Below are 13,707 nucleotides of genomic sequence, written 5' to 3'. Positions count from 1 at the left end.
AGATAGTTAATATGGTTGTGTTATGGGTGTTTATTACTAACCGTACAAACTCTTGTTGCCTATTCTTCAGTTCACAAAAAAACCACAGTTATATCAACCGATCATTTCCTTTTAAATCAGCTCTTTATATACTTCAATCAGCTAAATTAAAATAAAAAATCTCTCCACCTTGACGGCCGAATCGTCGACATTCAGTCGACGGAGCCAGTTATAAAAAAAAAAAAAAAAACAAGCTGTCAAATTCGGGTTACCAGCTCAGAAAAAAAAACATCCGAAAAGGTAGAAGTTTAGAAACAAACCTACCATGGAACAACAAATGACAGATTTATGGAACAAAATGTTAGAGCAATTACAAAAACAGACAGATTCAATAAACTTAACAGTACACAATACAATACGCTCTACAATAGACCAGAACCATTTTATTTATGAAATCATTTACGGAAGGCCGTGTCCCTGCCATTTGGAAAATGGCACTGGTCACTCCGATACCAAAAGGAGATATTAGCCAATTTATTGACAAGTATCGGCCTATATCAAAATTATGCCAATTTGGAAAAATACTAGAAAAAATTGTTACAGACCAACTATCATGGGCTGTAAGGCGTCATATAACTCCACATCAACATGGTTTCTATAAAGGTCGAAGTGTTGACACAAATTTAATTAGTTTTAGTGAACTCATTCTCGATGCTTTGGATGATAACGCACAGGTAGACGCTGTGTACACTGATTTTGCTAAAGCTTTTGACAAAATATGCCATAAGACCTTATTACATAAGCTTTATCGACTTGGTATACACGGCGATCTTTTTCGTTGGATACAATCCTACATAGAGAATCGTTATCAAGCTTTTGTCTTAGGTGGTTATACGTTGCGTTACAAATCTATTCCTTCTGGAGTTCCACAAGGGTCCCATTTGGGACCATTACTATTTATATTATATATTAACGATATTAGTGACTATATAAAAAATTCTAACTTACTTTTATATGCTGACGATACAAAAATCTTTAGAGTTATCAGAAATTTAGAAGACTGTAATTCTCTTCAAGTAGATTTGAGTAGCTTTGAATCTTTTTGTTATAGCAACCATCTTTTTTTGAACTCCGATAAGTGTTTTGTCATCACTTTTAGTAGAAAGCGATTACCAGTTATATTCAATTACAAATTGTGTAGTAAAAAATTGACTAGAGTTACTCAAATTCGTGATTTAGGAGTTATCATGGATTCAAAGCTAAGTTTTTTGCCTCACATAGATAAAATGTTAAGCAAAGCATATAAACAGTTAGGTTTTATTTTACGAGTTGGAAAGCCATTTAAAAGGCCTTCCACGTATAAAATCTTATATAATAGTTTCGTTCGGAGTCACGTCGAGTATGCCTGTAGTGTTTGGAATCCTTTCCATACTATCCATACCAACCGAATCGAAAGACTCCAAAAAAAATTTGTAAAGTCACTCGATTATAATAGTAATTCTAGGTACTCCAGCTACGCTGAATCATGTTATATTCACAATGTTGTCAAATTAAGTGATCGCCGAAACTCTTTTGATGCAATGCTACTTTATAAAATCGTAAATAACCACATTGATGCTCCTTTATTACTACAGGCCTTTAGTTTTCAAGTCCCCAAAAGAAATATACGTACTTGTCGAAGTAAACCCTTGTTCGTAGTTAAAAAAAGTAGGACATGCTATGCTGGAAATAGTTATATAAGGCGGACCTGTCGACTTCTTAATGGAAAACTTGCTGACTTAGATATTTTTAAAGAAACCTTGTCCAGTTTTAAAAAGAATATACTAACTGTGCTAAGAAAAAGTGAGATTTGAACGATTATAACTGTTTAACCACAACATTTTTTTTTTTATAATTTAGTAAATAAGTAAGTAAGTAATTTAGTAAATCTTAGTTTATTATTAACATTTTTTTTTTACTAGTGCCTCTTTTTATTTTTATTTTGTATAACTTATTTTTCTCTGCTGTACTTTAGTCTTAATTGTCATAAAATATTAATTTTAAGGAAACTGTAGGTCTAATTCAGTACTAACATTTCTTTGTAAACCTGAATATGTATGTGACTGTTTGTTTCTAAATATATAAATAAATAAATAAAAAAAAAGTTAGAGCCTATAACACGCGAAATGGAGAAGGTGAAAATTAGAATCTGAACATTAGAAGCAGACTGTAGGAAAAACAATATTATAATAAACGGCATAGAAGAAAGTGAAAATAATAGTGGCGAAATAATGGAGTTGGTATTAAAAACCCCTAACAACATAAATAAGAATATAAACTCTGCGGAATGGGATAAATATGAAATCAGCAATATAGAAAGGTTGGGAAAGGAAATCCAAAATGAGAAAAAACACCGACCAGTCAAAGTAACCCTAACGTTAGGATGGCGGAAGCTAGAACTTCTTAAAAACAAGAAAGCAATTCCGAAAACTATCAAAATAACTGAAGATTTTACCAAAGAAGTCATCGAAGAAAGAAAACTTCTTTTCCCCAAAATGTTAGAAGCGAGAGAAGCAGGAAAATTTGCTATTATAAAATATAACAAACTTATCGTTAAAAACAATGTGGATAACAGGCAAGAAAAAAGGAAAAACATCTTCACCACTGAGAACGCCACCAAACAACAACCTCAATATAAACAAAAACATAACTCTGATCTCACAGACCGCCAAACAACTTAAAGCTAACAGATTCAACGGAATACCTTCAACAAGCACAACAAGGAGTAGTTCTCCAAAAATCTAACAACCACAAGAAACCGGAAAAATAAGAATAAAACAACAACTTCAGAATTAAAAACAACAAAAATAAATACACATTTTGACAAGACAATAAGTAACTCAAACCTTAGTAAAAACAAACAACTACTTTTTCAACTCCCCAACCCGGCTGGTCCCCGTGGGGAGGTAGACCAAAACTCTCTAAGATCAAGGAAATTATATACAGCATTTTTAAATACCCGCACGCTCAGAACCAATGAATCTTTGCTCGAACTAGAAGCTGCCCTGGACAGCATAAATCGGGACATTTTGGAACTATCAGAAGTTAGAAGAATGGGTGAAGAGATTATTGATTATGGAAAATACTTACTGTTCCACAAAGGAGAAACGCAAGGACTACACGGAGTTGGCTTCATGGTAAAGGATCAATATCGAAACAACATAATAGAATTCATTGGTTTCTCAGAATGAATCGCTGTATTGAACATACAAAGTTCCATGGTCAATAGTCCAAATATATGCTCCCACTGACCTAGCAAAGCAAGAAATAAAAAATAAATTCTATGAGGACTTAACAACATGCCTTAATAAAACATATAAAAATTTAATAATAATGGGAGATTTCAATGGCCAGATTGGTACAAGATTTAGAGGCGAAGAAAATAGTCTGGGCATTTACTGCAACGGAAAGAGAAATGATAATGGGGAAAGGCTTGAAAAGAGTGAACTTTGCACTCCAAAATAACCTAAAAATAATGAATACTTACTATAAGAAAAAAAATAATAGAAAATGGACATGGATTTCACCCTGTGGGAAAGTAAAGAACGAAATAGACTTTATATTAACCAAAGACCAGAAAACCTTTCAAGATGTTGAAACAATCAACCACATAAATTTCAATACCAATCATAGAATGGTACATGGAGCACTTGCTAATATTGGGACAAAGAAAAGTAGACCAACTATAACACATACTAACTTCCTGAAACAAGAGATACCAGCAGAAATAATTGAGTTAACAAAATAAAATCTACAAAAACTAATTAATAAGAAATCTGTACAGGAGAAATATGAAGCCTTACAAGATGAGCTTATCAGTCTGGGCAATAAACTTAGAGCAAATACACAGAAAAAAGACAAAATTGGAGAACAAGTAAGGAAACTTATGACAAACAGAAAAAAACTACTGGAAGATAGGAAAACATATAAGAAAGAAATTGCGTCCATCAGCAAAGAAATAAACAAAAACATAAGAAAACACAGAAACATGATAAGAACTGACAGAATCAGATTTCATATAGAAAAAACAGGTGGAGTGAAGAAAGCCCTTCGAGAAATATGAGACTCATTAACCTGGATTCCAAAACTAAAAAATAACAACAATAAAGTTATAACAAAAAGAAAAAATATAATTAATATTGCATCAGAGTTTTATCAACAGCTCTATAAAGATGACAATCCAATAAAATTCACCAAAGATGATGGAAACAAAACAGTACAAAATGTTCCGCCCATAATGAAACAAGAGATAGTTAAAGCTGTGTTATCCCAAAAAAATGAGAAGGCTCCAGGCCAGGATAGAATCACGAACGAATTATTAAAATCATCTCTAGAGGCCACATTAGACTCTGTAGTGGATATTTTGAATAATATATTAATATCTGAGGAGATACCAAAGCAATGGAAAACAACTACAATTACCCTACTACATAAAAAAGGAGACAAGGAGCAGATGAACAACTACAGACCTATAAGCCTTATGCCTAACTTATATAAAATATTTTCAAAAATTATCTTAGCACGCATGACCAGTATGCTTGAAGAAAACCAGCCTATTGAGCAAGTGGGATTCCAAAGAAACTATTCAACCGTGGACCATATACATACACTAAAGCAGATTATTGAGAAGTATAATGAATTTAGAAAGATATATATGTAGCATTTATTGACTTTAATAAAGTGTTTGATTCCTTAAAACACCACAGCACCTGCACAAGCACTAAAAACCCAAGGTATAGAACAAAAATATATTAATATAATACAGCAAAAATACAAAAACAGCAAGGCAAGAATAAAATTGGAATCCATTGGTGAAGAATTTGAGATACAGAAAGGAGTTAGGCAGGGGGACCCTTTGTCACCAAAGCTATTTACAGCAGTATTAGAGCAGATCTTCAGAAATCTTAACTGGGAAAGAAAAGGTCTTATCATAAATGGAGAATATCTACATCATTTAAGATTTGCAGACAACATAGTACTATAGAGTGAGAATCCCACAGAGATACATGAAATGATTAATCAATTAGATGAGGAAACCACAAAAGTTGGGTTGACAATGAATACATATAAAACAAAAGTCATGACAAATGGACCAAAGACAAAAATTGAATTAAGAGGTACAAGCGTAGAGTATGTGGATGAATATGAATATCTAGGCCAGACAATATCCCCATCGGACCAAATGGATAAAGAGATCAATAAAAGGATTGGTAACTCTTGGAAATGCTACTGGTCATTGAAGGAGATCATGAAAAGTAAGAAGATTCCAGCATTAGAAAAAGGCAAGATTTTAAACACCTGCATAACACCATGTATGTCCTTGGATGCCAAACCTGGGCCCTTACAAGCAAAAATATGAGAAAACTGGAAGTATGCCAAAACACCATGCGGAGCAGCCTATTGGACATAAAATTAAAGGACAGAGAAAGACTAATGGACATAAGAGAAAATACAAAGGTGATCCCCATAACAAAAACTGTGAAAAAACTTAAGTGGAAATGGATGGGTCATATGATCAGAGGCCCAAACAAGTGGTCACAGAAACTCACCCATTGGTACCCGAGAGATGCTAAAAGAAAGAGAGGCCGACAGATATGAAGGTGGGAAGATGACATAAAGAAGGTTGCTGGACCAGTTTGGAGTAGAGAAGCACGGGAGAGAGAGCACTGGAAGGTCCTAGAGGAGGCCTATGTCAGTGGTCAATCTAGACACATGGTTAAAAAATAGAGGAAATAAATAAAAAAATACATGTTACTACATAAGTAATGTCTAGAAATAAAGGCTATCTTTATCTTAATCTATAACATGAGTATTATATATTTATAATATGAAACAAATATGGAATCGAAACATAATTCTTTCAGACAGATGTCAACACATAAAACATTTGACATTTGTTTACCAAGGAGGTGCGTAGGCTAAAGGCTTACTACCTTCTTAACAAAAGTAGCCTGTTAATAATACCTACCTCCCCATGTTTTAAAGATAATACATGATTTTTTTTTTTTCAAAAAATAATCGGATTCCAAAAAGTCATAAATATTTTAAATTCCTCTTGTATTACAAGCAGGGGTAATCTGCTAACTTCCCATAATAACATAAGAAATTGTAAGCTTAGATTGCAAGTAATTAAAATTTGTCTTTTAAATGATTTGATAACTTACCTCATCAGAAAAATATAGCAATCCAATTCCAACGGGTATAAAGGCAATTCCAATTACAAAAAATGTAGGAAGAACTGTGCCTGCTGTAAGAATAGGTTGCCAAGCAGGAAGGCGCTGCTGTTTAAAAGCAGATTCTGAAATTAGTACATTAACATTTAAAGGTCAGGTAACAAAAGGATAGTTAGTTATTACTAAAAAGATATAGTTAAAATTATTATAAAAGGCTATGATCTAGTTTCAATTTCTTACCAGCAGGTCGTCGAGACTTCACATTTTGGTCAGAAGTATCACTTGAAGTCGCCATTATATTATTATTTTGTAATCAGGGTGAGGCAATTAGTAATGCAAACATTTAAACATGTAATTAAAATCAATATTGTAAAAACGAATTACCAATATTGATTCCAAAGAATATACATAAATGTAATATAAATTAAAAGCACAAAAACCACACACATATACCGAAAATCAGAAACCTGAATTCTGTTGTCAGGAATCAGAATTTTGTCCATTTTATAGTTTTTCATTTTTGACAGCTCGACGACTGACAAGTTATAGTGATGCCAAAGGACGTTAATAATCGATGTCGCTTATTTAAAAAAAAAAAAAAAATATAATATTTATTTTCATATTTATTAAGTCGCGCGGTAAATGGGCAATTTTCAACAATTAGAGAGCGCGTAAAACAAAAGGTTAGTAACGGTTTAGAGTGCCCGGAATGCCTCAGGTGAAATAACATATTACACCTTATCTACATATTACCAATTTATTTCTACTGACTATTTGTAATGATCGGCAAAGGTTTTATTTTCAGTATGTAAAACTTAAATAATATACATGCTGTTAGACGATAAAAGACATACACAGACAGAATTACTTAAATTATCGAATAATATAAGTACTTCATGGGCGTGACTGTCAAAAAAACTCAATAAAATGGACACAGTATAACTTTGTAACAGGGATGTTGCGAACATTCGCATCTGCATCCGCAAATGCGGAACATCCGCATTGTTTTGGACATCTGCATCTGCTTCCGCATCCGCATTAATCAATGCGAATGTTCATGCGGATGCGAATATTATACAAGTAGCGACAAGAAAGAAATTGGGCGGGGCCGGTGATTGACGCGTGCCGGTCGCACGTGACAATAACCAATGGGAGCGAAGAAATTAGTGACAAGATTCGACACGTTTGTTTGTTTTCGCTAGTGCATCATTTGTTTGTTCCTTTCCTTGCAAGTGGAAGTGAATAAATACGTGTTTGTTTGCGTTGTGAAGTGAAAGTGAACTACTTATCGTATCATAAAGATAAATAGGTATTTTTAATGTTATTGTGATACAGTGTGTAAATAAGAAGAGTTTACAAGAAAACTTTATATTATTTAAGACTAATATCCATAAGATCACAGGGTAACTTCTATTATATTACGCCGGTAATACGTTTTATTGTAGGAAAAAATATCGTTTTATGACGAAATTCGTTATTTTTCCAGTGTGATTCCCGTTATTGATAGTTTATCTATCTAACTATTTAGTCAACAATGTCACCACCGACCAAAAGTAATGTATGGGATTATTTTGAACCAAATAAAGAAGACCAGGATAAAGCTGATTGTAAAATATGCAAAAAAAGCTACTCTCGCAAGGGCCGCACCACGTCGTCTTTAAAAAACCATCTTAAGTCGATGCACTCAGAAGAATTTTCTACATTTGAGAACATTAGTAAAGAAAAAAAATTACAACAGATGAAATCTGACGCAAGTAAGTTTCATAATTAATAGTTTTAATTAATTAATATTTACTTGAGGCATTGTTTGGTTAGTTTAATAAAAGAATAGTTTTAGTTGTGGTTTATTGGCTAAGTTTCCACTCAATATTATAGTTATTTGCTGTCATATAAAACGTCAGTTGTAAAAAGACTAATATATGTAATTCATTTATCTACTTTTTTATTGTTTCAAAATAAAACAACCTGTACATAAATGTATATTTTTAATATGATATTAAAATATGAATAGTGAATTACTTAACTCAAAAACTATTCGGCTGATTGCAAAAATTTTATCACTATCAAAAAGTGTACCTTTTCTTTTTAGTGTAGTTTAGCTTCACGCTATATTTAATGTTAATGCCAGAAAACATTAGGGATCCTTCCTTCTTATAAATATTTATAAGGAATAAACTCCTTTTATTTTTATTTTTTGCAATATAAGTTGGACATTTGATAGAAAGGTTTTCTGGTGTTTTAAAATGTCCTCACTTTTTAATTACTTTTAAGTAAATAGTTTTTTACAACGAAAATTTTTATTTATTTGTGTATTTTTCAGATAAAGTTACCACTCCTCTGCAAGAATCAAAGAAACAACTTTCATTAGAGGAAATGGTTCTAAAAGAAAAGAAGTGGGACGTCAATAACTTGAATTCTAAAAAAATTGATAAACTCATTGGAGAAATGATTGCACTTCAAAATTTGCCGTTTAATTTTGTTGAAGGGCTAGGTTTTCGTAGACTGATGCAAGAATTAGCACCAAGATATAACTTTAGGGGACGCAATTTTTTTACAGATTTTGTATGCAAGGAATTATATAGCAAAGTGGCTCAAAAAGTTAAAGGATTAATCGAAAATTTTGATAACATGTCGTTTACGTCTGACATTTGGTCGGATCCTAGCTCAAACGCTTCTTTGCTTAGCCTGACTTGCCATGGAATTGCAGAAAACTTTGATAGATCATCGATAATATTGAAATGTGAGACATTTGACGGCCGTCACACTGGTGACATAGTTGCTGAAAAATTCAGTAACATGCTTTCTGAATGGAACATTAAAAAACAACAACTGCATTGCCTAATCAGAGATGAAGGGTCTAATATGAAACGAGCCGCGCGATTAGCAGCATTAAATGATATAGACTGTACTGTTCACAAGATACAACTGGCTATCCGTAGTTGTTTAGGTTCTCAAGAAAACATAAAAATACTAAAACAAAAATGTAAGAGAATTACGACCCATTTCAATCACTCTACCATTGCCCAGAAACAACTGCAATCAATTCAGGACAGACTGAATCAACCGCACCTGAAAGTGTTTCAAGATTGTGTAACACGATGGAACAGTACATTCTACATGTTCGAGCGTTTTTCAAAGATAAAGGATGCTCTGAGCCTTTACATGAATGATAATGAAATTGACCCTATTCTACCAGAAGAATGGAAAATGATTGAAAGTTTCATTCAATTACTGGGACCTTTTGAGGAAGCAACACGGGAACTGAGCAGCTCTTCTGCTCTTATTTCATCTGTGATACCGATAATACAAATGCTTGAAAAAAAAGTTGATGACTATTTATATTTAACAAGATCGCAAGAGTTTGATCCGATTCGTCAGGCTGTAACGACTTTGAAAAACGAACTTTCTACAAAGTTTTCTAGCTTGGGAGAAAACAATTTATATACCATCGCTACCTACTTAGATCCTCGCTATAAGCACAAATTTTTCACACCGGTGACTGAAGAAAAGATTAAAGATGACATTTTAAAAATGATAAATATTGAGAATGACAATTTTGAATCAGTTAATACCAATGCCAAAAGGGCTAAAATAACTGATTGCATGGAAAATGAAACAGAACAACTAGGACCAGGGACTTCAGGTTTCAACAAAAAGCCATGCTTAAAAAACGACCTGGCTATGATGTTAGATTCGTCGAGTGAAGACGAAAGTCAAGATGAGCCAGAAAATAGTAGCGTTGAAGCTGTATTAAAAAAAGAGTTACTTGCTTACCGTACTAAAAAAAGAATAAATGTGAGTGAAAATCCTTTAAACTGGTGGAGTGTACATCGAGGGGAATTCAAGGTATTATCGCCGATAGTACGAAGATTTTTATCTGCTCCACCGGGCAGTGTTCCTAGCGAACAACTATTTAGTAGCGCGGGATTAATTTACGAACCTCTGCGTAACAGACTAGAACCAGAAAAGGCGGCAATACTACTCTTCATCAAGTATAATGCTCCTATTTTTAAATTCAACTACTGATATAAAAAACAGAAGGTGTTCAGTTACATTATACATGACTTATATTTTTAACATAAAAATAAGTACTTAATTATGTTTGATTACAATAAAAATGTTAATAATTACGTTGTCATTGTTTTAATTCTTCATGGATAGACTTTATTTACATAATATCTTATACATCCGCATCCGCATCTGCATCCGCGGATGTGAGCCTGCTAAACTCCGCATCCGCATCCGTATCCGCGGATGTGAAAATATCGGCATCTGCAACATCCCTGCTTTGTAATTTGAGACTGTCATATTGAGATAAAAAATTCAGGTAGTAGTGTAAAAACAGTAGGCGTGTAACGATCTCGTAGGAACAGACCTCGGAGCATTAATTTAATAATTACTCTGAGGTACAGACTGTTCCCCCTTTTGGAGTCCCCCTGTTATCATGTTGGCACTATTTCTTGTCAACTTTTGGTGTCACTTGTCAAATTACTAGTGTTCTCCCTGAGGTGTTTTGTGTAAGAGGCTATTTGAGCTAATGGCACTATTGGAATTGAAATTAAAAATTTATTTAATGTACTTAATTCTCAAGTTTAGTGCGGAACTAAATTATTAATTCATTAGTGCCACAGCCCACAACACTTCTTAAATTTCATTTATATTTATCGTCATTATTGGAATTGAAGTGGAGGGTATCAAGTTATTATTAGATGTGTGAAAGCGAAAATTGCATTGCACCAAAACTGTACGCGATCAATCGTTTCTGTAGTTAGTTATTGAAAAAGAAATATATTGAAATGTCGAACGAAAATACAAAAAATGTAAGTGTTTGTATTTATTCGTCATTTATCAGTGTAATGTAACTTACTTTATCTTGTTTACAGTGTACAAACAATTTTGTATTACTAACTTTATGAGTCATCTAAACTGTATGCAGCCGCATAACATTCTTGACACCGCATACTATTTTAATAATACGTGTAACGTGCCACAAGTTTATTAGTACAAGATTCTTAGTTTCTATCAGTTACATTAATTTATAAGATTTTATTATAAGGCAATCAATTAAGAAATAATTGCATAAAACCAATAAAAAATTCTCTTTGTAGTGATAGAGTTCAATTTATTTATCATTAATTATATATACATGTACATGTAGTAGTAAATATTGTATAGCTATGTTGTAGATAACAGCTACAAAGGGTGCTATTACTGACTATGTTTTTATTAATGTAAGGAGTAAGTGTTATAGGTCAAACAGTATAATTATTTGAACATTCAAAGGATGTCATTATTCTGACAATGGCACATTGTGTTGGTGGAAGGAATTTTTAAAGGATTATCACTCACATTTTTATGGAACAGAACACAAGCCTTAAGTGATTACCACTACCCCTACATGTGTTGGTACCCACATTAAGTACATATTGATAAGCTGAGAGGAAGAGTTTGGTTTTCTATGACAAAATTCTTAGCACACAGTGTGGAGTGGTGTTTGTTAAGGAGCTGCAAACTAAATCAACCAGTCCCAGTCGCAAACTATTTCCCATAAGCCTACTTAATATCACTTTTGTTATGGTGTAGGAGGACTAATGAGCAGAGCACTGTTCACCTGATCAACTATGCCAAAATACAGTGGGCATGATTGTGCCCATTTTATAGTGATACAGTCACCCATCACCATCAATGGCATGATAGAATATACAGGCTTTAGTCTATGCTGATATGAATTAAAATCCATATATCTTCCAATCCAGTAGGTCATATAGCTTGGAATATAGGTTAGTCTATCTGTCTAATAACTGTGAAATTGAACCCTCTACAAGCTAAGCTATAATTATATTAAAAAGTAGTTGCTATTTAGTAAATATTTTAGTTGTTATTTTTTTAATAAAGGTTAATTTTGTGGTTTACAATATCAATTCAATTTAGCTATGCACAGGAAAATGGTTTAATTTATATAAGGAAAATGCCTGATTGTTCTGGATAGTGGTAGGAAAGTGTATATTAACATGTGGCAAGTTATTTAATGTTCTCATGTCATATGAACCTAGAATTTGAAACACTTGCATCTCAATAGATGTTGAGATGATTTGGGTCCCAATGGACCCAAATGGGTTTCATGATAATACTGCATGCTATTAGTAAGATACATTTTATGTAAAATCATGAAAATCAGATATGTTTCATCATAATTTTATTATGACTGCTTTTAATTGTAACTGCTTGAAACCATGATGTTAAATATGTTATGAAAAAGTTACAACAATCACAGATATACAGTGTGAATTTTTTCTATTGAATGTGGTTCGCCAAATTCCAAACCTTAAATGATTCATTGCTTTTTAGAAAATTCAATTATGCAATTTAGTTTTTATCAAAACCGGGACCACTGCTATTCCCTTGAACAATTCAAGCTGTATATTTCTATATTACAGCCACCATAATATAGATAACAAGAAAAATTCATTTCCATATATTAATTAAATTTGTCTTATTTTACACAGTTCTCAAGCCTTGAGACCCCAGGCTATGTTGGGTTTGCCAATCTTCCCAATCAAGTTCACCGGAAGTCTGTAAAGAAAGGTTTCGAGTTTACCCTGATGGTTGTCGGTGAGAGTGGTCTAGGCAAGTCCACTCTGGTCAACTCTCTGTTCCTTACCGATCTCTATCCCGAAAGAGTCATTCCGGATGCCACAGGTAAGCAATGTTTGACACGGGGAGCCTCTCAAAATTAAGTCAAAAATTTTATCATTTCACGAATTTTAACACTTACAAAGTATATCTATTAATTTATTTATTTCACAATATTAAAGGTGATGTGTCACTTTTCACGAAATTTCAAAAGCTTGATATCATTTGCATGTTCGCATATTGTTCTAATGAATAATATCTGTAGAAGATTGTTAAAGATCAGCGGTTTTGTAAAATAACTATATGCGTAACGCCAAAGTCTGTAAGGGAACGAGGGCATTTGCTTCCGAAGCGGTTGCAGTGTCTCAATTGACGGGAAAAATTTTTCTGAATGAATTATTATGTGTCGGTGGTTGTGGTTAACACTGTGGACACACCCTGAATTGATACCAAGAGTGGAACAAGCAAAATTGCTTGGTGAGCCGGTACAGGCGCAAAAGGCATCGAAATATCCTTTTTGCTAGTAAAATGACTAATTGTATGCTCAGAGCTCTAAATAAACCCCGCAACCTCCATCAGTCATGGTTTGGTGAGGGATGTCTGACAAAGGATAACTTCTAGCTTAAATTATATGAAAGAAAACTGTAAACCTTTTACCTAAAGTGTATCAAGGGACCTTCCAAGATTGTGTTGTAAAAGCCCTCAGTAAAACAAAACAAGTGTTAAAATATGTACTGCAGTGGATCTTCCAACAAATCTATCGCTCCTATTTCCGGACTTTAAAGAGTTAAAGGCTATCTGCTTCTACAAATAATGGACAATTCTGACATTTCAATCAAAGCAAAATTTTGGGTTAAATCAAGAACTGTGAGCGTATCACTTA

General features: G+C 33.3%; 3 protein-coding genes across 3 annotated transcripts in view; 2 read left to right on the top strand and 1 right to left on the bottom strand.

Moving 5' to 3' along the window:
- The window catches only part of LOC126974206 (cell cycle control protein 50A), a 33,431-nt gene extending 26,726 nt beyond the window's left edge, over nt 1-6,705 (bottom strand). The window contains exons 1-2 of the mRNA XM_050821659.1: nt 6,432-6,705; nt 6,183-6,316 (exon numbers count right to left, since the gene is read on the bottom strand). Coding sequence (XP_050677616.1) covers nt 6,183-6,316; nt 6,432-6,486 — 189 coding nt within the window. The 5' untranslated portion in view covers nt 6,487-6,705. The remainder of the gene's footprint in view (nt 1-6,182; nt 6,317-6,431) is intronic.
- A 442-nt stretch (nt 6,706-7,147) lies between these two features.
- On the top strand, nt 7,148-10,321 carry LOC126974182 (zinc finger BED domain-containing protein 4-like). Its single transcript, XM_050821621.1, has 2 exons — nt 7,148-7,945; nt 8,512-10,321. Exons 1-2 carry the CDS (start codon nt 7,726-7,728, stop codon nt 10,215-10,217), a joined length of 1,926 nt encoding a protein of 641 aa, XP_050677578.1. The 5' UTR covers nt 7,148-7,725; the 3' UTR covers nt 10,218-10,321.
- Nucleotides 10,322-10,693: 372 nt separating this feature from the next.
- Nucleotides 10,694-13,707, top strand: part of LOC126974203 (septin-1) — a 34,350-nt gene continuing 31,336 nt past the window's right edge. Inside the window, exons 1-2 of the mRNA XM_050821656.1 lie at nt 10,694-11,011; nt 12,698-12,890. Of these exons, the coding sequence (XP_050677613.1) occupies nt 10,988-11,011; nt 12,698-12,890 (217 nt within the window). The 5' untranslated portion in view covers nt 10,694-10,987. The remainder of the gene's footprint in view (nt 11,012-12,697; nt 12,891-13,707) is intronic.

The sequence above is a fragment of the Leptidea sinapis genome, chromosome 31 (assembly GCF_905404315.1).
Source record: "Leptidea sinapis chromosome 31, ilLepSina1.1, whole genome shotgun sequence".
Lineage (NCBI taxonomy): Eukaryota > Metazoa > Arthropoda > Insecta > Lepidoptera > Pieridae > Leptidea > Leptidea sinapis.
The sequence above is the reverse complement of the archived record's forward strand: the minus strand, read 5'-3'. Positions and strand labels throughout refer to the sequence as shown.

What these genes read in the sequence shown, in the direction of transcription:
- LOC126974182 (XM_050821621.1), top strand. Translation starts at nt 7,726, where the DNA reads ATGTCACCACCGACCAAAAGTAATGTATGGGATTATTTTGAACCAAAT. An exon ending in ACAGATGAAATCTGACGCAA is followed by an intron (nt 7,946 to 8,511) that starts GTAAGTTTCATA and finishes TGTATTTTTCAG; the next exon opens with ATAAAGTTACCACTCCTCTG.